At 30.0% G+C, this 25,201-nt stretch overlaps 1 protein-coding gene across 1 annotated transcript; it reads right to left on the bottom strand.

The window, feature by feature from the left end:
• Positions 1-4,932: 4,932 nt before the first annotated feature.
• On the bottom strand, positions 4,933-11,415 carry LOC120086092 (phospholipase A1-Igamma2, chloroplastic-like). The gene is made up of 5 exons (XM_039042533.1): positions 11,044-11,415; positions 6,935-7,165; positions 6,365-6,845; positions 5,519-5,745; positions 4,933-5,372 (listed from the first exon to the last, which is right to left on the bottom strand). The coding sequence occupies exons 1-5, from the start codon at positions 11,376-11,378 to the stop codon at positions 5,129-5,131; spliced, it is 1,518 nt and encodes a 505-aa protein (XP_038898461.1). The 5' UTR covers positions 11,379-11,415; the 3' UTR covers positions 4,933-5,128.
• Positions 11,416-25,201: the final 13,786 nt, after the last annotated feature.

The raw sequence follows: 25,201 nt of genomic DNA, 5'->3' as shown, positions 1-25,201 counted from the left end.
TCGTTTAGGAAAAGGTACATGATCGTTTAGTAAAACCGGCATACTATACGATCATTTAGAGAAGCTATCTGATCATGTAGGCGACAGTGTGTGATCGTTTAGCACGAGGTAGACGATCGTTTAGGCGGAGAAGAGCTATCGTATAATCTCTTGATTTTCTTAACTGATCGCTTAGAATGTTCACCAACGCACGCTCTCGAAATCTTTTAGGCGATTGAAAGGGCAATCAAATGATTGATTCAAAAAATGAAACCATTTCATTTTTATTTCATCGGTTACAATAACCGACTCATTCCCACTAACCCACGTCCAAATGTGAAAATTGGTTTAATTATCATATAATTAACCAATTAATTAATTAATAAATATAATCATATTATATTTTATCCTATATTTGATATCACATATCTACTATAGTACTTTCTCCTTTACTTGATATAAATCATATTTATAACTAATTTTCTCCAAAATAATGTATCTCATACATTCAGTCAATTATATCATATATAATTTACCAGTAAAATTATATCATATATAATCGAACTTACTCTTGTCAATTTGAACATTTCAAATAAACTCAAATATTGGTTCTCAACTTTATCCAAGCTACCTAAGAGACCTAATGGACCTGTGGCTCGAAGCTCCAACGGTCCGTGAATAGTTGACTAAACTCTTTAGCCACAAGATCTACCATCTGTTAACTTTCAAGCATTCCACTAAAGACCAACAGCTGAACTCTTCTTACCACAGATATATTTCTGTGTCCATCGGATATAACCAATCATGAGTACCAATGACCCTTCACAGATGCTCGTAAGTACAACTGGGCCAAATTACTATTATGCCTCTTCAGTTACATCTCACTCCTTAAGTACCACTGATTCCTCTAATGAACAGTACAACATAGTCCAACTATGTGTGAACACCTCTCGGGCCAAGAGAAGGTATGTGGCGCCACATGGTTCAAGCCTCGGAATCAACCTTAAGGGAGCTATCTATCTACTTACCCTTACCTCGGGGAAGGAGTGAATTCCATCTTGTGTAGCTGAGTTCCCAGCTCCCAAATCAGACGAATCCCCAAAATAGTAGGTTTGAATCGGCGAACTGGCCACTCACACCCATGCAAATCAAAGGACTACCATCAATGGCAGGAGTTCCCAACTCACTCAGGATTGAGGTCGTGTTACCTAGGTCATCCTAGTGAAGTGAAGTCTCTGTCATGAACGGTGTTATATAATGAGACATTAACACTTCGTGGTCAAGTCTTATACAAACTCTTTGTATAGGACACCCCCGCTTGCATGTCCCCAACATGAATGATTAGGATCAGACCATCTGTGACAAGTCACAACACTTGTAACCATTCCACAAAGCGGGTCACGTCCATAACACTAAGGTTTCCCTCATTTATCCATATACTACATACTATTTTGGTTATCACTCAAGACATGATTCACTTGTATGTCACCACATACATGCTTGAGTCACATACAAATAACCATAAATTTTATGTTTATTGGTTCGTTGTAAAGAAAATAAAACAAGTAACTGAGCAAAATACAAGATGTGAAGTAAATATCATATATTAACAACACAAGCATTTGTACATACTGTTTACAAACTACAGGACATGAGACTTTAGGGCATCAACCCCAACAGTTTCTAATCTATAACACTACCTTGGTGAACACTTTGAGATGAAGGATTTGGGCTCACTGACTTACTTTCTTGGCCTTGAAGTATCATTAAGCTTTGCTGGTTATTCGTTGTCTCAAGCGAAGTGAAGGATCTCATACCGATGAGTTTCATGAGTGCTTCGGATCGCTTCAATCTTACCGTGACCGAAATATAACAATATACATTCATCACATACAATTATGCAAATAAACCTAATTATCGGCATGCTAAGAACAAACAAAATCATAAGGGATAGAGTTTCATACCAGTTGAAGACTATTTTCACACTCTAGAACTCCAACACAGTGGAAACCCTCCAAGAGATATACCAAGACCCGAGGGGAACGTCGACTGTAACAGCACGATCAACGCCAACACGAATGCCGCAACGGGGACGACACCACAACTAATGAACCCCGGGTATTCTCGGAATGAAAACCCAAAGGGTAGGCTTTGGTGAATTTGGTAGAGGATGGAGGAAACGAGTCGTGTAGGAGATAAGCAAGTGGGAGAGTAAACAATGCTATTGTATAGGGAAGTGCTTATCGCATAGAGGAGCTACACGATCGTGTAGGAAGTGCTGAATGATCGTTTAGGAAAAACGTATACAATCGTTTAGTTAAATCGCGAGGTAGACGATCGTTTAGGCAGAGAAGCAACTATCATATAGGTTCTCGGACGATCGTTTCACGAAATCTTTTAGGCAGAAGATGAATATTAATTGTATCATTCAAAATGAAAACTATTTTCATTTTTAACCCATCGGTTACAATAACCAACGCTACCAACTAACTAACGTCCGAACGTGGAAAAGGGATTAATTATCATATAATTAATCAGCTAATTAATTAATTAATTAATATAATCATATTATATTGATATCCTATAGTTTGATATCACATATCTACTATAGTATTTTTCTCCTCTACTTGATACAAATCATATTTATATCTAATTTCCTCCATAATAATATATCTCATACATTTGCCAATTATATCATATATAATTAACCAGTCCAATTATATCATATATAATCGAACTTCCTCTTGTCAATTTGAACATTTCAAATTAACGAAAATATTGGTTCTCGACTTTATCTAAACTACCCAGAGGACCTAATGAACCTGTGGCTCGAAGCTCCAACGGTCCGTGAATAGTTGACTAAACTCTTTAGCCACGAGATCTACCATCTGTTAACTTTCAAGCATTCCACTAAAGACCAACAGTTGAACTCTTCTTACCACAGATATATTTCTGTGTCCATCGGATATAACCAATCATGAGTACGATGACCCTTCACAGATGCTCGTAAGTACAGTTGAGCCAAATTTCCGTTTTACCCCTGCAGTTACATCTCACTCCTTAAGTACCACTGATTCCTCTAATGAACAATACAACATAGTCCAACTATGTGTGAACACCTCTCGGTCCAAGAAAAGGTGTGTGGCAACACATCGTTCAAGCCCCAGAATCAGCCCTTAAGGGAGCCATCTATCTACTTACCCCTGCCTCGGGGAAGGAGTGAATTCCAGCTTGTGCAGCTGAGTTCCCAGCTCCCAAATCAGACGAACCCCAAAATTGTAGGTTTGAATCGGCGACTTGGCCACTCGCACCCATATAAATCAAAGGACCACCCTCAATAGTAGGAGTTCCCAACTCACTCAGGATTGAGGTCATGTTACCTATGGTCATCCTAGTGAAGTGAAGTCTCTGTCATGAATGGTGTTATATAACGAGATGTTAACACTTCGTGGTCAAGTCTTATACAAACTCTTTGTATAGGACGCCCCCGCTCGCATGTCCCCAACACAAATGATCAAGATCAGACCATCTGTGACAAGTCACAACACTTGTGACCATTCCACAAAGCGAGCCGTATCCATAGCGTTACCAGGATAAGGTTTCCCTCCTATATCCATATACTATAGACCATTTTGGTTATCACTCAAGACATGATCCACTTGTATGTCAGCACATACATGCTTGAGTCACATACAGATAACCAAGGATTTTATGTTTATTGGTTTGTGGTAAAGCAAATAAAACAAGTAAATGAGCAAAATACAAGATGTGAAGTAAATATCATATATTAACAACACAAGCGTTCGTACATACTGTTTACAAATTATAGGACATGAGACTTTAGGGCATCAACCCCAACACGAAGTATGCCTCAGATCTTTTGGTGCGCTCTGGTACCATTGACTCTGCTACGGCTCCAACACCATTCGATTCCAATGTTCGCTTGACTCCATTTGATGGCGTTCCACTTGAGGATGCCAGTCTCTATCGTTAATTTGTTGGCAGTCTCATTTATTTGATAGTCCCTCGTCCTAACATTGCATATATTGTTCACATTGTTAGTCAATTCTTGGTTGCTCCTCGGACCATACATTTTACTATTGTTCTTCGTATCCTCCATTATATCAAAGGAACTTTGGGACATGGACTTCAGTTCTCTTCCCAGTCTTCCCTGGTTTGTCCAGCTACTCTCATATTGATTGGGCTGATGATCCTATTAACCGATGTTCCACCTCTAGTTACTGTTTCTACCTCGGTCACTCTCTCATTTCTTGACAAAGTAAGAAACATAGTGTAGTTTCCCATTCTAGTACAGAGTCTGAATATCGCGCTCTAGCTGATGCTATGTCAAAGCTCTTGTGGCTTCATTGGCTTCTTGCTGATATGGGCGTCCCTCAGTCATTTGCAACTATTCTTCACTGTGACAATCGTAGTGCTATTCAGATTGCTCACAATGATGTTTTTCATGAGCGCACCAAGCATAGTGAGAATGATTGTCACTTTGTGCGTCATCATCTCCTAAGTAAAACTTTACTTTTATGATTTGTTTCCACCACTAAGCAACCTGCCGACATTTTCACTAAAGCTTTGTCTCCCAGTCGTTTTCTCCAACTACTTAACAACCTCAAACTGATTTCAACCTAACCGCCTTAAGTTTGAGGGAGGGTGTGAATGTATACATAGTCCTAGTTGGAGGGTCTTTAATATGGTTAGAGATTTTGTAGGCTCTATTCTTAGGCTTTAGTGTAGTATTTATACTTCTATATACTCCTTGTAAAGAACTTGTGATAAATACATACTTTAATAGGGTATAACTTTCTCTCTCTCTCTTTTTTTTTCCTAAGTTTTATGATCACCAAATTTAATATATCCACCCATCGCAAAATGGTACCATTGCAAAAATCTTGAAATGCAAGAGACTAAATCCAGACATTTGAAATAAGAGGAACTAAATTAAAAGAACACCCAAAATATTTTATACAAAAACACATATAAACTTCCCCTTAAAAAAATTCACCTATATGAGCATAAATACAAACCGTTGGATTTTAGAAGTTGTAAAAATTTCTTGATTAACATTTTTTTAAGAATATCTCTGCGACAAATCCATAAAATTAAGAGATCAAATTTTTCTATCGACATAGATATTTTAATTGCTGTCCGAAAACAACCCTATTTCTTTGAGATGATGATGTGTATCTTCAGGGTGACCATCAATATTTTCCCTCTCAGCAAACACCCAACGACCATCAACATATATCATGCCTTTGTTCTCATCTTGTCTCCACATTGGTGGAACCACATATTTATCTTCTAAGAAATCACATGATTTATTCACCAATGCTGGATCTCTCCCAATTGCAAGCTCAAACTTCATACCCTTCCCTTGATATCTGCATTCGAATTGAAACTAAGCTTAAACCGTATGGTATATAGAGATCACGATGAAAGGCTTGTTTAGAATGACAATGGTTAAAAAGTTATTCCAAACTGGTCTTAAATTGATATTGTTTCTCATTAGAGAATAAGTTTTTTTTACCCGGCGAGTAGATGTAAATGAGCCTCCAAATTATGTGAACAACCGGCATCGGTAGAACGTCGTAGATACGGTGAATCCAAGTGATCCAATTTGAGCTCAACACCAACGTGTATGTAAGTCCATGGAAGCCATTCAATCATCTTCAATAGCCATGGTGGTAAGTTTTCATTGAAGAAAAGTCCAGGTGATTTTGGTACTATATCATGAACATTCACTACTCTCAATACCTGTTTGTTAAAAACACAAATATTTTATGGTTTATTAAAGTTTAGATCTCATTTAATTAAATAAAAAAAATTTAAAAAAATTATTAATTTAGGTCCTGAAACTCTATAGCTGTCTTTAAGCTTTGAATTTTGATTCTATATTTAATCATTGTCATTGAATATCATAAACTACATAAGTTGTTTTGGCTTGACATGGTAGAATAAAGTGGATAGCAGACAAGATAGAGTGGCAACTCAATCTATATTTGCATTGAGGAATTTGAGAAGGGGTGATAATACATGTCATTATCTATTTCACTTTAATTTAATATTTTTATCATTTACCAAAGTGAACTTACCTTAGTGGTATTGACATGTACTCCGATCCAAGAGATCGTAAGTTCAATTCCCCACTCCGCAATTGTTCAACTCAAAAAAATGTCAACTCAAATTGACACCAAAGACCAATTCACCAATTTATGCTGATTAGTGGTAATTGTTTTGGTTTAGTCTGGTTTGGTGTTTTTTTTTTTTTTTCAATTTCGTCTGTATGCTCTCACTTTTACTCTAAAGGACATTTCACATGTTTAAGTTATTTAATTCTTTAAAGTATAACTTGAAAGAACAAAAAAAGAATTACCTTTACGCCTAGGTTATTCAGTCGTTCCCTAAATCGGATGTTACCCACTCGAGGACCTGCAAAGGAGAAAACGGAAATGTGTACATCGCGACCATCTGCTGTCTTGTTCAAGCCTGTTTCGGCAATATCATACGCACTTATCATTGCCAAAGCACTACCAAGGCTGTGACCAGTTAACGTGATGCTCACTTCCTCATCCTTAAACTTCTCCAATAGTCGTTTCATCTCTGCCAAGATTTGTTCTCTAGCAGAAAATTTACAAAAATTGCACTCATTTTCCTTGTCAGTATATAAATCCAGAAACCCAGATTCCACCTTCACAGCTGGATCAGGACATTGAATTTTTCCTGATGAAATAGGATTCAAATAATTTGTCAAATCTGCCACCCACTCTAGCCTTGTCACTGTCCCTCTCCACGCAATAACGATGTCACGTCTCCCCAAACGCTTTGAAGTCTCATCATCAGAAACCGACACGTACCTACGAGACACAATAAACAAAACAAAAAGAGAGTAGTGGTAAATGTCGAGGTTAGAAACATAAAACTTGATATACCATTAGACACATACCCTATCCAATTGGCATGCTTGCTCCACAGCTTGGGCCAACGAGGCTTGATGAATAAATTAGGCATTTGGATATTGCCGGTGGCGTAAAGGAAGCGAGTGACTTGGTAGCCTTGGTTTTCCATGCCTAGGCTTTGGAAGAAGCTTTCCAAAGCGTATCTTGAGGTACCACAATACTTGGAATATGGGTCATACACAAATGCATCGTAACATGCTTGTGTCATTTCTCCATATCTACAAAATCCGACCCATAAAGATTATTTATAAAGATTTTATCAAATTATAGAAGATAAATTATTTCAAATGATAAAATTGTTGAAAATATTTACCATATATAACAAAATTTTAGAATTATTAATAATAGACACTGATAAATATTAATAGACTTTCTATAAGTATCTATAAAAAATTATAGAAGAGAAATCATTTCAAATGGTAAACTATTGAAAATATTTACAAGATATAGCAAAATTTTATAACTATTAATAATAGACATTGATAAATACTGATAGACTTCTATGAATGTCTATCAATATCATTGATAGTTTTAAAATTTTGCTATATTTTATAAATTATTTATTTTTTATTTTATTTTATTTTAAAAAAATCCCATTATATAACTTATTTATGAGATTTTATTAAACTAGACTAAATTCTAACTTTTAAATATATAAGGATTGAATTCTAACTTTTTTTCAAATTATAAGTACCAAATCTATAATTTAACCAAATATATAAAGTCTATTTCGTTGGTCATCTAGATTCTGTTTTATATTTTCAGATTCATTGAATTCAACAAATGTGTGTTTTTTATAAACAATTCTCAAAAATGTTTTTGGGTCATGTGATCCAAACCGTGCAAATTTTTAAAACAACATTTTTATGTTTTCGTTAAATATAGAATTTGAATAATGAATTTTTAAATGCAAAATTATATTAAATAGAGATAAAAAAAAATTTAGAAATAAAGTATATTATGTTTATAATTTATTCATTTTTTTTTACATTAAAATATATTTTATATAATGTAATATAAATATATATAATATATATAAGATAATATATATAATTTTTTTAACATAAAACATGTTCATAAATTAATTAATAATATTCCATAGTCAATCTAATATTTAATGGATAACTACATTTAGTTATATGCTATATTATATATATATATATATATATATTATATATTATATATATATATATATTATATATATATCAAACACATTTAAAACAACTGTTTAAATTAGAATCTAATTTTTAAATTTTGCTAATAAACACATAACTATAAATATAAAATACGATTTTATTTTCATTTAATTCATTATTTTCAAATTTCTATTTTTCATATTCCCTACCAAAAAAAAGGTCCTTATTTATTTATTTTAATTTTTTGTTTTTACAACTTTTTAAAAATATCTATAGACCATAATATTTTATTCTTGAACCCAGCTTAAGGTTATTTTCTATTGAGTAATAATTTTCTTTTTAAATCACCAAAAGCACTCCAAGATAAGAGAAAATTATTAGTCACATTATTCCAAATTATGTTGATTAGGAATAATAGGAATATTAGTCAAAATGATAGTGATGTACATACAAAATAAGTTAATATTGAATAAGTTCAAAGGAGAATGGGTCATGAGAGAGTTTCACAAGAGTATATATGTTTGTGAGAGAGTTTCACAAGAGTATATATGTTTGTGAGAGAGTTTATAGCTATAATAATGTTTGTCCATTAATTGTGAGAGGGACATCACATCTTTTATTGTTTGTCCTTGGTTTTTATCCTTTTAAAAATTTTGGTTCCCCAAGATTTTTTTTGATATCGTGACGCAAAGGAGCAATAATTCATCTTAATTTCAAAATTTCTTCCATAAATCACACCATTTTAAATGGGTGATTACTTAGATGCATCTCAAGCTACACTCATCTTTATGCATCTTCTCCTCCTTCAATTATAAAAGAAAAAGAGTTTTAAAAATATTCTAAAAAAGAAAAAAATTCCACATGGCAGCTTGTGATTGGATGCAGCTAAGTATTTTTTTTTCGAATGTGACTCTGGGTCTGATTTGGATTGATTTGATTTTCTAAGTATTTAAAAACATTTTTAAGTATTTATAAAGTCAATCTAAATAGACCATTTATTAAGCATTATGATTTTCTACAAACGTCAGTATGTATTGTTGTATATTTTTGTCTTTCATGCTAATAGAAGAAGGCAATTATTTTGAACAAAATTTTAATTCTAAGAATTGAAATGAAACTTTCAAAATAGTAAATACATAATTGAAACACACATATTCATGTATGTTTACTAGCTATCATCATGTCACAACACTTTCATCTTCATTGTAATGGAAAATTCATACAATGGGTTGTTTTGAAATACTTTTAAGAGTTGAGGGTATAAATGAAACTTTCCCAATGATAAGGACATAGTCTAGAACTTGTTCAAAATTTTGGAAACTTAAATAATTTAACATATTATTGTCATTATTATTCTACCTTGCCCATCCCTCTTCCATCTCTCCCTCCTTTCAAAAACTTGTGATAATGCAATGCCCAAATTATTGGGAGAAGGGAAGGGAAGGAGAGGGATATATGATGGTATAAGGATTTTTCTTTTTTTTTCTTTTTTTTTTTTATACCTATTTGGTTGTGCCTTTAAACAAAGGGCCATTTTTAAATATAGAATAATAAAATATTTATATTTATATTTATAATTTTTGATAGACATCAGTGTCTATTCCTGATAGTTCTAAAATTTTGTTATATCTTGTAAATATTTTCTAATAGTTTTATCATTTGAAATAATTTTTCTTAAACAAACATCAACTACTAAATATTAAATTAGATATTTAGTTGGTTTGATATTGAGATTTGTATCTGTTTGATCTCTGAACTTTCAAAAATTATAAATTAAAGTCTCTCACTCTTCAAAATTTTTAAATTACATAGATTTACTAACACAAAATTGAAAATTTAGGTTTCTTTTCGACATAGATTTTAAATTTATATCTAGTAGAGTAATCAAATTTTAAGAATCGCATATAGACACAAATTTTCAATAAAAAACATAAATCTCAATTTAAGAATCACAAGGGCACAAAAAATTTCGAAAAAGAAATATAAAAGGATCTATTTGGAACGAATTTAATGCTTAATAAATAATTCTTTTTTTAATTAAGAAGATAATTGATAACTGTTTTCTAACACTCAAAAGTCCTTTTGACCTTATTTGATGGCTATCTTGTTTTAAATTTTTTTTAATATTTAAAAATTAATTTTATAAACACAAACTCCAATGGTATCTTAATTTTGTTATCTACTATTTTCGGGTGTTTTCAAAGTTGAAGATAATTTAACAACTAAACAAAGTAATTTAATTTTAAAAACTCACTTTCTGTTATTAAAATTTGAAAAAAAAAAAAAAAAAAAAAAAAACACAAGTGATTGCTTGCTCCCACTACGGAAAATTAATTCCCTTCAATAGATATATATGAGAAACACAAATTTAAAAATTTCACATTTAAGATCGGTAATTATTTTATTTTTTGTTATCTATTTTTAAAAATTAAGTTGATTTTATTTTTATTTTAACACAATGACTTGCCTCTTTTCTTAAATACAATGGTTAGATTTTCAACCAAATCTAAAAAACAAAAACAAATTTTTAAAAGCTACATTTTTTTAGTTTTCATAATTTGACTTGATTTTTTAAACCATTGGTGAAAATAGATAACAATGAAAGAAATTTGAAGGTGAAAATAATGTCTATAAACTTAATTTTCAAAATCAAAAACTAAATTATTATAAATCGGGATCTAAACATTTGATTTTTGGTTTAATACTGCTCTTATTTATAAGTTTCTTTCTTTTGTCATCCTCCTTCCATCGATATTTTAAAAAATCAAGTCAAATTTTAAATATTAAAAAAAAATTTCAAAAACTTCTAAAAACACATGAAGTTCCCTAAATAAAATATAAGAACCGTAGTATGAAATTAAAGCATAAATTTCAAAAATAAAAAATTAAAACTAAAATCATTACCCAATCCGACTTGAATAATCATTATGAAACTAACATTTAAAAAGTCGGTTACATACCTAATTAATTCAGATCGGAGAATAGGATTCATCGGTTCAAGCAAGTCAACCCAATCATTACTTCCATGGATCTCCCTCCATTTCTTGGCCAACTCAGTCTCAGCCTCAGCCGACCGAGTCGATACTTCCGAGTCAGTAGATATGGCGGACAATACATTTTTCCTGGTTCTTTTAGACAATGCCAAACATGGTTGATGAAGAAGAAGTTGAGTTCTCAATGTCCATGAACAATGAGAATCTGAAGACGAATTAATGGAGAAAAGGGTTTGGTTAGGAAGAAGCTGTGATTTAGTTGAAAATGGGAAAACAATGGTAGAAGACAAAGGAATCGCCATTGATGATATGATATTTCTTGCCTTTGTGTAGATTAAAGGATGGCCTTATTTATAAAAGAAAGAGTACTCAATTATCTCTATTTTTTTTTTTTTATGGCACGTTTTCCATAGATATATTGATGGTCTCTATGTGGCTGTTTGGTTAGATGATTGTGGTGAAATTAAACACGGTCCTGATATTGACTATTTTAAATCTTTCGTAGATCTTTAATAGGTTGATTAGAGATTCGTAATTGAATGAGTTTGTAATATAATATAATTCAAAATTTATATTTGGATTGAGTGTTTTGGATCAAATTCTTTTTGCCACTATTTTCATGTTTTACAATCTCATTCTCCGTTTCATCCTTGATTATTCACTCATTTCAATACTCTTCCAATTTCCAATAGTCTTGACCATTTTCTCTTTCTGTTATGTACTGTGTTTTTTTAAGTGGAATTGCAAAAACCACTTTTATAGTATGGGACTTTGAATAGTAAAAATTGAGATCTAACACTTACAAGTATTAAAAGTGAGCCTTCAAACTTACGCAATTGTAGAAATTGTGACGACCGTAAAAATTTGAGAGGTGAATTTTATCATTTTTAGAGCCTAGTTTCTATAACTATTTTAAGTTTGAGGGTTCAATTTTAATACTTATAGAAATTTGAAGATATAATTGAAATTATGACTATATTTACAGTGATATACACAATATTTTGCCCGTTTATTTTAAAAGATTTCTTTATATGTATTGTTGATGGGATGTATATATATTTTGTGGTGTTTTATCTTAGGGAAATTAATTTATAAATTTGTTTAGGAAGATCATGTAAAGGAAATGGGAGGAGAAAAAGATGAATTGAAGTTGAAGAACACATATATATCGTGGGTTGGTAATATATAAAAGGGGAAAATATTATTTTTTAGGTAAAGAAAAAAAATTTTTTGGTCTCTAAGTTTTCAGTATAGTTTCTACTTGGTTACCAAGTTTAAAATATAATAATTTTCCTAGTTTAAGAGTTTGATTTTTATTTGGTCCTTAAATTTCAAGATTTATACTTTTATCTTTGATTTTTATTAAATACTCATTTTCGACGCTTAATGTTAAAATTCCTATATTAATTAATTTAAAAGAATCTAAAAAAATTATTTTAAATGACAAAACTACTGAAAAGATTTTCAAATATAACAAAATGTCACATTCTATCACTGATAGACATTGATAGTATCTAGATAACTATAACTGATAGACATTGACATTTTGTTATATCTATAAATATTATGGTTCATTTTTCTATATTTGAAAATAACCCTTAAATAAATCTTAATTAAGTTTAATTTTCACTAATTTTTTATTACTATGAAAATTAGTTAAAAAAAATAGAGGAAATTTCAAAATCAGAAAAATAAGAGAAACTATTTACACAAAATAGTAGAATTTTAATTTTTTTTTTTATAGATGCTGATAAAAGTATATCAATGTCTATCAATGATAGAAACTGATAGAAGTCTATCACTGAGTGGTAAATAACTATAACTAATAGACATTGACATTTTGTTATATCTATAAATATTGTGGTTCATCTTTCTATATTTGAAAATAACCCTTAAATAAATCCTAATTAAGTTTAATTTTCACTAATTTTTCATTACTATGAAAATTAGTTAAAAATAGAAGGATTTTCAAAAATAGAAAAATAAGAGAAACTATTTACACAAAATAGTAAAATTTTGATCTTCTTTGATAAATACTGATAAAAGTTTATCAATGTCTATCAGTGATAGAAATTGATAAAAGTCTATTACTGATAAACGCTGATAGAAGTCTATTAATATCTATAAATATTTTTTTTTTGTTATTTCTGTAAATAGTTTGACATTTTTCTATCGCTAAAAATTTTCCTAAAAAGTAATTACAAGTTAATGTCAAAGATCAAACGTGAAGCATCAAGGGAATAAAAGGATAAAATGTTTATTTTAAAACTTATGCATCAAATAAAATTTTAACTCATTTCCGAGAATACAAATGTAATATTTTGAAAGATAAAGAAAAAAATTAAAATTAGAGTCAAAATCTATCAAACAAAAGAGTATTTTTTTTTCCTATATTGAATAAATGAAATATTAATTTCACCAAAATATCATAAGCCTTACAATTTAAAAATAATATCACCTCAAAGAAAATAATAATAATAAAATTATATCAGGTTAGTTACAATAACGAAAAACTAACTTTAGGGACTGTTTAACAATTAAATTTTTCCTAAATAATTATTTTTTTTGTGCTCATGCTTAAAAGAATATGTAATAACTAGTAGATATTCATAATGTATGTATAAATAACACAAATTTATAACCACCAAACCATGAGTTACAAAATTTGAATGACATTGTGTAACCTATACTTTTTTAAATTCCACAAATATATTATGATATCTTTGTAATATATATTACAATAAATATAATATTTTTTCTCTCTACTTTATTCTCTAATTCTTATTTTCTTTGTTCTTTATCATCCCTGTTTTCTAATACATTTTTTTTTTTTTCTTTTTCTTTTAGGTAAAAATATGAAATATGAAGTATATTTTTTAGGCGTGAAGGAAATATGGAGTTGAATGCATAAAATAATATTTAAATAAATGTGAATATATTCCATAAACATTAATCTTTTCAAATTTCATAACAAAAGGTTAAATGATTAATCGAAATTGCAGAATCAAAGAAATTCTAAAAACAAAGATCAAATGGATTGGAAGGTATCTAATTATCCATGTTTAGCAATGACCATTTGATAAAATAACCTAATTAACACTCTTTAAATGTATTATATAATAGCTAATTAGCTCAACGATAATTGACATAATCTTTTCTTTTTAGAGATTGGAGCGTTTGGTCTACATCCTTGTACTAAAAAAATGTATCATATAATATTTTAAGTTGCTTTCGACTAAATAAAAATTTCAAAAATAAAAAAATAACATAAACTAAGGTTATGTTTGATTTAACTTTCCAAATGTTTAATTTTGAAAATAAGTCATTTTGAAAAAGAATTGAAGTGTCTGAAAATGAGTCAAAATAGCTTTTGAAACAAGTTTTTTCAAAAATATCTGAATAAAAATGATTTTTTTAAAAAAAAGATTTTTTTTTTCTCTAATCAATCCAAATAGACTTAAAATTTAGTGAAAAAATTATTCTAAGTCTGGTGAAATAATTGGAAAAATGCTCCCTCTATAATGTAAGTGATAGAAAAGTTACCAAAGCTTGTGAAATTTCAAATACATTCGAAAATTTAAAATTAATTATAACTTATAACATATAACTTGTATCATGAACTTATTTTATTTCTTCATTCTACATCATATGAAAAGAAAAAAAAAACATGTTCATATTTTGTTATTCACAAATTTATCAATTTGATGATATATTTAGTTTTTCATTCACTCAAAATATCCCTCAATTATATTTTCTAAAAAATAATGAATATTTCAACTAGTTCAAAAAATAAGATATCCACATATTTTGGTTGAAAATGATTTTTGGATTTAGGTTCATAGAAAAAATAAAGGAGAGTGAGAAGTTTTGTCCCATGTGTATAGTTTTTTATTTGTCTAGAGGGTACAAATACAAAGATATTCTAGATGAGAATCTAAAGTGAGTTGATGGTGGAAGTATAACCCTTTCACTACATGCATGCACCACTGTCATTCATTCGGTTGGACGGATTCGGGTAATTGCACTTGGCGAAAAAAGAATTAAATTTTTATTTCTTATCCTTTTATTTTTGTTTATTATTGTCGACTTTTGACCTTTGGAATTCTATCTGTTGGGGTTTTTATCCGTTATTGGTCCGTTGAAATTCTGACCGTTGATTTATGTCTGTTAACTGACCGTTGAGGTTCTAACCGTTGGTTTTCTTCCATTAATGGACCGTTCTGTTTCCACTCGTTCCATTCCGTCCGTTGGTGTCCTCCTCTCCTCCTTTATATAAACACGTTCAAATTTGTGAATATGACACACAACAAATTTATTCTTCCTTCTGCATTTCATTTCTATTGTTTTGAGCAACCTTCTCTTCAATTCTAGTCCTTTTTCCAACGAGTGCACGCCTGAATTTGGAGGTTGCGTTAATCTTGGAGAGCAACCGGCTTAAGCGATTAGCATCGAAGTCGCGCCGTATTTGCTTTCAGGATAGTGATTCTTCCACGGGGCAGCAACATTCGTGACATCCGATTCAACAATTTTACTCTTAAAAAAGTCTATTTAAATATTTGGATCCAATTTATATTTTCCAATACCTTGAAATATCATCTACATAACATCCTAATTCATAAATTGTCATATGTTGCCAATTCCAAATAGAATAGTATTCAATTGTAGGACAGTAATATTATACTAGACAATATTTTCCCCCTTAGTTGAGAAAATAACTGAAAGACAGTTATTTTTATAATTGCTGGAAATGAAAAAGTTGCAAAACTTCTAAAATTTTAAGACTCTCAATAATTTATATATTCAAGTGTAATAATGGTTAAATCAAGATAAATAAAGAAAGAAAAACATTTATCATGTTCTAGCATCAGATATGAAACTTTATAGTTTAATAAAATATATAATTTATGGGTTATTAGTAACTAATTATAAGTGAGATGTTTGTGAATATAAACTTGTACAAACATAAAACACTCTAGAAACATTTTTAAAAGTAAAACCTTACCATATTTTTTATTTATTTTATAAAATTGTTTTCAAATATAAAAAAATGAATTAAAATATTTTAAAATATAAAAAAAATTCATTGTCTATATGTGATATCGCAATAGACCACGATAGACTATTATTTATATCTATATGTATCATGATAGATACAAATAGTAGTCTAGTACGATTTATCATATATGATAGACTGTGTTATTTTACTATTATTTCTAAATATTTTCAATAATTTTATTATTTAAAATAATTTTTCTATTTTATTTTCATATTAATGATATTTTATATGTTTTATATATTTTTTATGATGTAATAAAATCCCATCCCCTCTCAAGTGTCATTATTTGGTGGAAAATATAACACTTGGATGAAGAATTGAGAAACAATGAATGATGGAAAATTATGTAATCTGAGCAATTACTGAAAGGGAAAAAAAGTTACTTTTTTTTAGGGAAAAAAACCAAAGGACATGTGATAAATAAGATGAAATATCTTTTCAGCCAGCTGTGAAATAAGATGCACGACACACCCGTTGGAAAAATAATAATTGCACTGAAAATAGTAATAATTGTATACTCAGATTCCTGGAAAAATTCTTCTCAATAGAAAAATCTAAAATATATTTAGACTTTGTAACAAAAAAAAACTTTTTAGATTTTTTATTATAAAGGATAAATATTTTTAAATATTTTTTATATTTAAAAAGACTCCTATTTATTTGAAAAAATGTAATATTTTTTTTTCAAACTTACTAATTTTAACCGGATCCAACTAAAGTTTAGAATGTTCGTGGTTGAAAATTTTGAAATATCAATTTTATAAAAATGTCGAAAAATATTTTTTAAAAATATATATACATAAATAAATTTAAAATGTGTATATTTATGTTAATACATAAATATTTTTACATTTTTAAACTAGTTAAAATATTTATTACTTATTTTATATTCGCATTTGTGTCATTTAATTGCCAACTTTGTATGCTTCATAGACTTTTTAAGATAGAATTAAATTTCTATTTATCTCTCATGTCAATGTTGAACCCATTGAAAATGTTGACATGTCAACAATAATACCTGCAATCCAACCTTATACAAAATTTAAACGGGATAGCCTATGCTATTAAAAAAAATCTCTCAACAAGAATTAATCTTTTTAAATTTATAAGTTCATATTGGGCATATGTTGGGTCTGACAAATGAATGAGAGGGAAAATGAAATTTATTTTACTTTTTGAAAAATAGAGTTTTTTTTATCCTTTATTGATATTATATTCATGTGAAATTACCAAAATAAAACCTCATGCATGTGGATTGGCCTCTCGCTCTTTGCTCTCTCTTTCTCACTTTCTCACTCACTTTCAGTCTCTCCTTTCTCTCTCGCTCTTGATCTTTTTGTCTCTCACTCACTCTAAGTCTCCTATTGCTCTCTCTTTGTCTCACATTTTGCTCTCTCACTCCATTGCATTTGATGTTTCAAGCAACATTTCGATGGCCAGCAACGACACCTTACAATATTTTGATGGCTGGCGACGAATGGAGAGAAAAATGGAGAATGATTGGCATAGATGAAAGAAGAAAAATCGAAAAGAAGAAAATGGGAGGAAAAAATTAAGGACAATTTTGTAACTTTAACCGATGATGATGTAAGCAAGAAGGCAAAATTTCTTTTAAGTTTCAAAAAGCAGAAAAAGCCATTTTGAGGTTTGGGATTGGGTCTATTATACAATTACCTTACATATATTTTATATTCATTAAATATACTTATGAATATTTTCTTCATCAACAGATTTTCAAATTTAAATAGATTTTCAATTGAAATTTTGAGGTATAATTCGATAAAATTGCAAGTTCAAGTTAAAAATGGATAGACTTTTTTAAATTTATGAATTAAAATTGATGTTTAAAAAAATTGAAAATATTAATGCCTAATTAATTACAAGGAAGACCTTCTTAATATATATGACCATGGTACGTTCAAAGATTGAAATAATTTAGTCCACATATATATATATATATATATTCACTTGCTTATAGTAGTAGCTTTATATAGTGCCCCATAAGTATTCATAGTATAATGGGGTTGAAACACGAATACCAAGTTCGAAACTCAAACATTTGCTATTAGATTTTCTTTTTGGAGAAATAAACAATTTTGATTTATCCAACCAGAAAATGAGCTAGCACGGGATTTGAAATTGTTTACCTATACTTCTGATTTGGAAGATTGGTCTTCATCATAAAGGGGTGAAGAGAAGCGCTTTTACTACTGAGAAAGCGAACGGTCAAATGGGAAGGTTTTGAGACTTAACTATATATAAAATCAAGATCTTGATATTTCGAACTTTAATTGATATATCTATATATATTAATTATTAAAAGTCGTACTTTAATAAAAAAAAACTAAATTATAATTATTTTGATAAAGTAGTTAAATCATAACTTTTGAAAACTCATACATAAAATACATTGAAATTTCGTGGAGACAATAAGTGTGATTTATACTTGTTTTTTATAAGAAATTATTTCAAATGATAAAACTGTAAAAAATATTTACAATATATAATAAAATTCTAAAAATATCAATGATATACGCTGACCATTGATAGTTTTAAATTTTGTTATATTTTGTAAATATTTTGTTTTATTTTTCTATATTTAAAAATAATTTTTTTTTTGTTTTATTAATTTCTAATTTTTAGATTTTTATTTCAGTTGTCATTTCTTTAATTAAATATCATCGTTTATTATGCCGATATGAATATAGCTAAATCATGTCATCGATTAATAGATTATAAATTCGGATTTTTCTATTCAATCATTTTGCCGAAACACATTAAAAAAGAAAAAAATCTCTTGCTGTAGGATTGGTATTAAGAATTATCCACCACATATTTTATCCATGTCTTTTGTCTGTTTATTAGAAAAGATAGAATAATATCTCTTTATCTCTGTATTGGTACTAAAGATTATCCATCACATTTTAATTTTAAAAGCCGCCTGTAAAATTACCAAAAATATAATAGTAGAGTAAATAATAATTAAGAAAAATGGAAATCCAACTCAAAAAAAAAAAAAAATGAAAAGGTTAGTTATAGTCCCTTTTTTTTCCTTCAGAATTTTTAAAACAAAATGATAGCTTGTAAGACAAGTCAAAGAAAGATTTTTTTAGCATATTTGAGATAGGGGTTTCGAACCACATACCTCGTAATTTCTAATACACTCTTATATTAATTGAACTATGCTTGATTGAGTATCAAATAAGGTATTTATTTCATGAAAATATATCATTTTAATTAACTAAAAATGTACACGATTACATTTGCAATGACATGTTGCCCAATCAAACATAAAAGATGTGATATTATGTGGACAAGATAGGTCAAATATAAACATGGACAGACTAGTTAGGCTTGCCAAATCTAAACTCACGTATCATTCAAGTAACTAAGGCAATAATTTCGACCAAAGATTTAAGAATCTCCCCAAACCTAGATGTTTGTGAACTTAAATAATATATGTTATTAGATACCAAATTTTGGATATGGAAAAGAATATCTGGTCTTCACGTGATAGCAATGATAAATTTATAATTTATAGAAGAGGACTTACAAAACAAAGAAAAAAAACTCTAATGTCAAAGTCAGTATGAGAACTAAAAAGTTTGTAAATAGCTCATGGAGCCATAATGGTGTATTTATAAGAAATTTGACCTAGGGTTTAACTTAACCCTTTTAGGATAAGGATATCGTTTTTTTTAATCCCAAACAAGTTGGATCAAATCTTATCTTGATTTTTTGCTTTGTTTCGTCATGTCCAAGTTCATTCAACATTAGCTCCCACTCCATATTGAGTTTTGAGGTTTGGCTAGTCACAATAATGAGCTAAACAATCTGGATCTAATTTGGGTGTATAAACCCTCTAGCTTGTATTACTTCAATGACCTTGTCAATCGGCTCTCAGTAAGGTTGAGCCTCTCACCGGTGTCCATGTGAGGATGCTCATAGATTGACTCATCAAACACTACAAAAGTTTTCATTATTTCCAAACGAAATTTACCCCGACGCGGACAAAAGCGTCGACATATGTTACTTCCCCCAACGGTGCTACAATGGCGTGGAGATAAAAAATTATTCTGACGGTTTCTTTACTTCCGTCAGGATAATGCACCTATCATAACGGTCTAATAACTAACCATTGGGTGTATTCAGCTATCCTGATGGTATCATGATCGTCGGGCTATCTTTCTCTTATCTTGACAGTCGAAATAATACCGTCAGGTAAAATTAATTTTTTTCCGACGATGGTCGAGCAATCGTCGGGCGTAGTTTGATTTTTAAAAAATAAGAAATATAAATGAAATGACTTATGGAAAATTGTGATGGTTAGGCCGACGATACGAAAATAATCGTCAGGTTTTGTGGAGTTAGCTCGATGGTACAAAGAGAGACTGTCGGGTGATCATTATTATAATAAAAAAAATTTATGGAAAATGGGGAATTTATGTCGACAGTGGTGTAAGCAGACATTGGGAGGTGTGGAGTAAGCCCGATGGTAAGCAAAGGACCGTCGACCGATGGGTATTCAATTAAAAAATAGGTGAGAATTTGTGAATTTATGTCGACGGTTGTGTCAGAACACGTCGGTAGAAATTGATGTTAGCATATGCTAGTAGGTATAATTGATTGTTCCCGTCCATAGAAATTGCAACCAACATGGTACCTTTGTATTTTCCTTTCAAGTGCAACCTATCAACAATAATATAAGGCCGACAGCTTGAAAAACCTCTAATACAAGGCCTTAATGCCATAAACATATACTTGAAATGTACCTCATCTTTAAGTTCGATATCAAAGACTATACCTAGATTCTCTATTTTTAACGCTTTTCCATAAGCATGTAGTATGGAGTACGAGTATTCTGGAGTACCTCTAGTGAGATCATACGCGGCTTCCCTTGCACGCCATGCTTTATCATAACTTATGTTCACGCCATAATCTCCTCATATCCTCAACGATATGACAAGGTTTATAAATATGTCCTATGCCCATGAACTTATCTTTGATGAGTTGGCCAACAACCGTAGCAGTTGCTTATCTATGGTCGTGATTCAAAATTCCTATGAAACATGTGTGCGAACTGCAATACTTTGTGATCTTGAATATATTAGATCCTTCCATTTTAACTGCATGAAGGTTCCACTTACATGTCTCCCCAATGCATTTGACAGTGAATAGAGATTTGGTTGATTTCCTGACCTTAAATTCAAAATTTCTTTTGATGTACATAATAGATAATCTCATTTTCAAGTCCTTTTTGCTAAAAAATAGTTGACCAACTTCAACGTCCTCTGTCCCAGATGAAGAGGTGTCAAGCATAATCAACTCTATCCTATGACTTGAAGACACAGATGGTGAAACCACTGAAGCTGCTGTAGAACGACACACATCTTCATGATCACGATCCATTTCATTCAATCCTACTGGTTACTCATTCACATCCACATCCACTGAAGAACCACAATCCATATAATCGAATGTTGATGGTACAGTGTTGGTAGATAATGGAATATCAATGTTGGTAGACAATGGAATATCATCCTCTTCCCGATGAAACTGATATGATTCCTCGTATTGTCTATCCACAGCCGTATAATCATAACTCACATTTTCAAACCCCATTCCAACCCTTTCGTCTTATTTATACTTCAACGTTACAGCTATCTGAAGTCTACTAAGCTCTTCTCGCAAAAGAAGGAAGTGAACATCATCATCATCCATTATGCATTGTGGAAGGGCTTCAAATTCAATATTATATTTAACTTTCAAGATAAGATCAAACTCTGAAGAACTGACTTTTGTAGCCCTATAAATGCGAGATTTAAGTTCTTCATAATTCACTGTAGAGGGCATAACGATTCCTTTCAACTGTCCCCCAATATACGAACTTTCATTCTCATCCCAATCACCTCCAAATCGAATAAATAGACACTTTTCTGTCATCCTACAAAGCAAGAGAACATTTGTCATTAAGCTGTACAACAATTGAAGTGTACTCTCGCTCTCTCTCAAAATCTCGCTCTCGCTCTTTCAATCTCGCTCTCTCAAAATCTCGTTCTCTCTCGTAATCTCGCTCTCTCTCATAATCTCACTCTCTCTCATACTCTTCCTCTTTCTTACTCTCTCCAATACAAAATTTCGTAATGCTACCTTTCCAGAAATAACACATAAAAAATAATTAAACAGACTCAAAATAATTCACCTTTCTGAAAAAAGTTATTCCTTTCTAAGAAAGTCTCGTCTTGGAAATCCCCGTTCGAAAAATCTCCGTTCAACAAAACACCGTAGAAAACTAGAGAAGTAATCACTTTTGAAATGGAGTTTAGAGTTTAAAGAAATCACCATTGTATTGTGTTTAGGTATTATTGATTTGATTTGAGGCTTCCGTCGTTACATTTTGTCAAATCAACAGTACACTGACGAGCAATCACATCAAACCAGGAAATTTCAAGCGAGAGTGAGAGTGAGATTTACCTCGTGAGGCCAGTGTAAGGACAATTTACGTAATTTGGTATGGCGATGTGTCAACAGAGGGTCAATTGACATTATTTTTTAAAAATGGGTCATTTGACATTTTGGGTCCAATTTTTGGATCATCCGTTCAAATGTCCCACAAAGCAATGTTTTTGACCATTGAATTTATAAGAAAAAGACAAAGTTCATTTGTACTTTTTTAAATAAATGACTTTCTCTACTAGCTTAGTTACATACAACATACACAATACACATGTATGAAGCATATTCAATTGTTATTTAAAAATGGTCAATCAATTATTTGTCATATTTTCTTACTTATAAGATAACAAAGATTTTTTTCTTTCGTCTTTAATTTCCTTCCTTTCATGTCCTTCACATATCCTAAAAATATCTTTTCCGCACAATTTCACAAATATTTTTTTTTTAAAAAATCATCAATTAGTTATTAATATTTTCCCCATTTATTTTTATTATTTTGAGATCGACTTTTTTATCTCTACTTGACATGTAGAGTTAAAGAATAGAATCTCTAATCTCGAGATAGATTATAGAAACTTTAGGTAAGTTGAAGTTCATTTTTACCATTTATGAAAATTTTTCTTCTCACTAAAGTAAGTCGAGTTTATATTAATTTTATCAATATCTAAATTAATAAAGGATTTTTTAAACAAATTACGGTCATATGAAATAAAAATATATTGATTCGCTATTAAAGTTGAACTTTTTTTTTTTTATTATTATCTTCAAAACTAATCATTTAAAAAATCATATTTGTAATGATTTTTTAAAAACAACATCTCTAATTGTTCTATTAAAATAAATAAATGTTTTCAAATATGTTTATATATTTAAGAAAAGACAGATTATATCTATTTAAATGATCCCCTCCCCAATGAAAAGACCCAAATATTGATGGAATAAGACATGTTTTATTATTATGCTTCATGTATTAGTTGACATTTGACAAAGATTGAAGAGAGGATGAAATTGAATAAATCATATTTATCTCTTTTTTTTTTTTCATTTTTAGATTACATATATCATATTTATCTAGTTAGCCTTTTCCCTCAAATGATTTGCTAAGGTAAGATTTTTCTTTTAGCTTTATTTTTCAATTTTTCCAATATACATATTATATATTATTTTTATTTTCAATTTGTTATGAGATAGACTTAAACACATATTATTATTTTTATTATTTTAGAAAATGTGTATTTAAATGAATATTATATTATAAATTTTATCTACCAAATATGTACATATATTATTTTAATTTCCAGCTCAAAGTAAAAAAAAGAAAAGAAATGAAAAGAAAAACTTGCCACTGATTAATTTTTCTCAGCTATGTACGTGTGAATATTTCTAAAAATATTTACTGAAGTATTTTAGAAAAGATAATTGTATAGCAAAGAATTTGTCCTTAGATTTCGAGTCTAGTTTTTATTTAATCCATAAGTTTCAAAATGTTGTACTTATAGTCCTTACATTTGGATTTCATTTTGTCCCTATATACATTAATAGGTCTATTAGTGTCTATCAGCATCTATCATCGATAGTTCTAAAATTTTGCTATATTTTGTATATATTTTGGTTCAATTTTTTATATTTAAAAAGACCCTTTCAACATATTAGAATTTTACCCTTGAGATTTGGGTTTTGTTTCCATTTGGTTCTTATGTACAATATTTACACTTTTAAAATCGACTTTTCAGTAAATATCCACTTCATTGTTTGGTTGTTAATGTCTTTTAATCAATTTACAATAATTTTGAAGTAAAATTTGAAATTTAGTTTTAACAATAATGAAAAAAATAGTAAAACTTAGTTCATTATAAATCTTTCAATTTTCTTAATAAATATTAGACATTAGCATTAAAGATTGAAAATGACTGTTGAAATAAAAGGTGAATCACAATGATGTCACAAGCTTGTAAAGATGTCATAGACAAAACTAAAAACAATTGAAAGAGAGATGAGAGAGAAAGAATACAGAGAATTGTTAACTCAGTTCAGTGTAACTATACCTACGTCAGGGAAGCTATCTGCCTAAGTGAAAAGAAATCCACTAGTTTGTAATTTAGTTTTACAACATACACAACAACTAAAATTACATAAAATCACCTTACACATAACAGAATGACTAGTAAGCAAGTTAGCCTCCTCCTAACACGAGTACTGCTTTAAATGGATTCGTAGATTTAGGCTTCCCCTAAATTTGTTGTCATAGTGATGATCTCACCTTCTCTTCACCTGCCAGACGAATAACCACTTACTTGGTGTCTTGAACAACTCTACTAGCAAACTACTTAAACAGATCAAGCTTCACAGAGAACCACCGCTCTTTTTCTCGAAGATAGCCCACTATACAATATAAAATCTTCATACAAAACCTTTTTTCGAAAAAAAACTCTAATCAAGGCAAAAGATGACTTATCCTAAAAACACTAAAACCAACCAATAAATACAAACAATACAAGGAAAAGAGACCAACACCAGCGACAGGAATAAAAGGAAACGATCTCCCCAACAAATCTGTCATTGATAAGGAATGAATAACTCAGCCATGTTAGAGACAAGATATCTAACTAAAGA

This window comes from Benincasa hispida, chromosome 9, assembly GCF_009727055.1.
Source record: "Benincasa hispida cultivar B227 chromosome 9, ASM972705v1, whole genome shotgun sequence".
Classification (NCBI taxonomy): Eukaryota; Viridiplantae; Streptophyta; class Magnoliopsida; order Cucurbitales; family Cucurbitaceae; genus Benincasa; species Benincasa hispida.
The sequence above is the reverse complement of the archived record's forward strand: the minus strand, read 5'-3'. Positions and strand labels throughout refer to the sequence as shown.

What these genes read in the sequence shown, in the direction of transcription:
- LOC120086092 (XM_039042533.1), bottom strand. Translation starts at nt 11,378, where the DNA reads ATGGCGATTCCTTTGTCTTCTACCATTGTTTTCCCATTTTCAACTAAA. An exon ending in AAGCATGCCAATTGGATAGG is followed by an intron (nt 6,846 to 6,934) that starts GTATGTGTCTAA and finishes TGTGTCTCGTAG; the next exon opens with GTACGTGTCGGTTTCTGATG. An exon ending in TGAATAACCTAGGCGTAAAG is followed by an intron (nt 5,746 to 6,364) that starts GTAATTCTTTTT and finishes TTTAACAAACAG; the next exon opens with GTATTGAGAGTAGTGAATGT.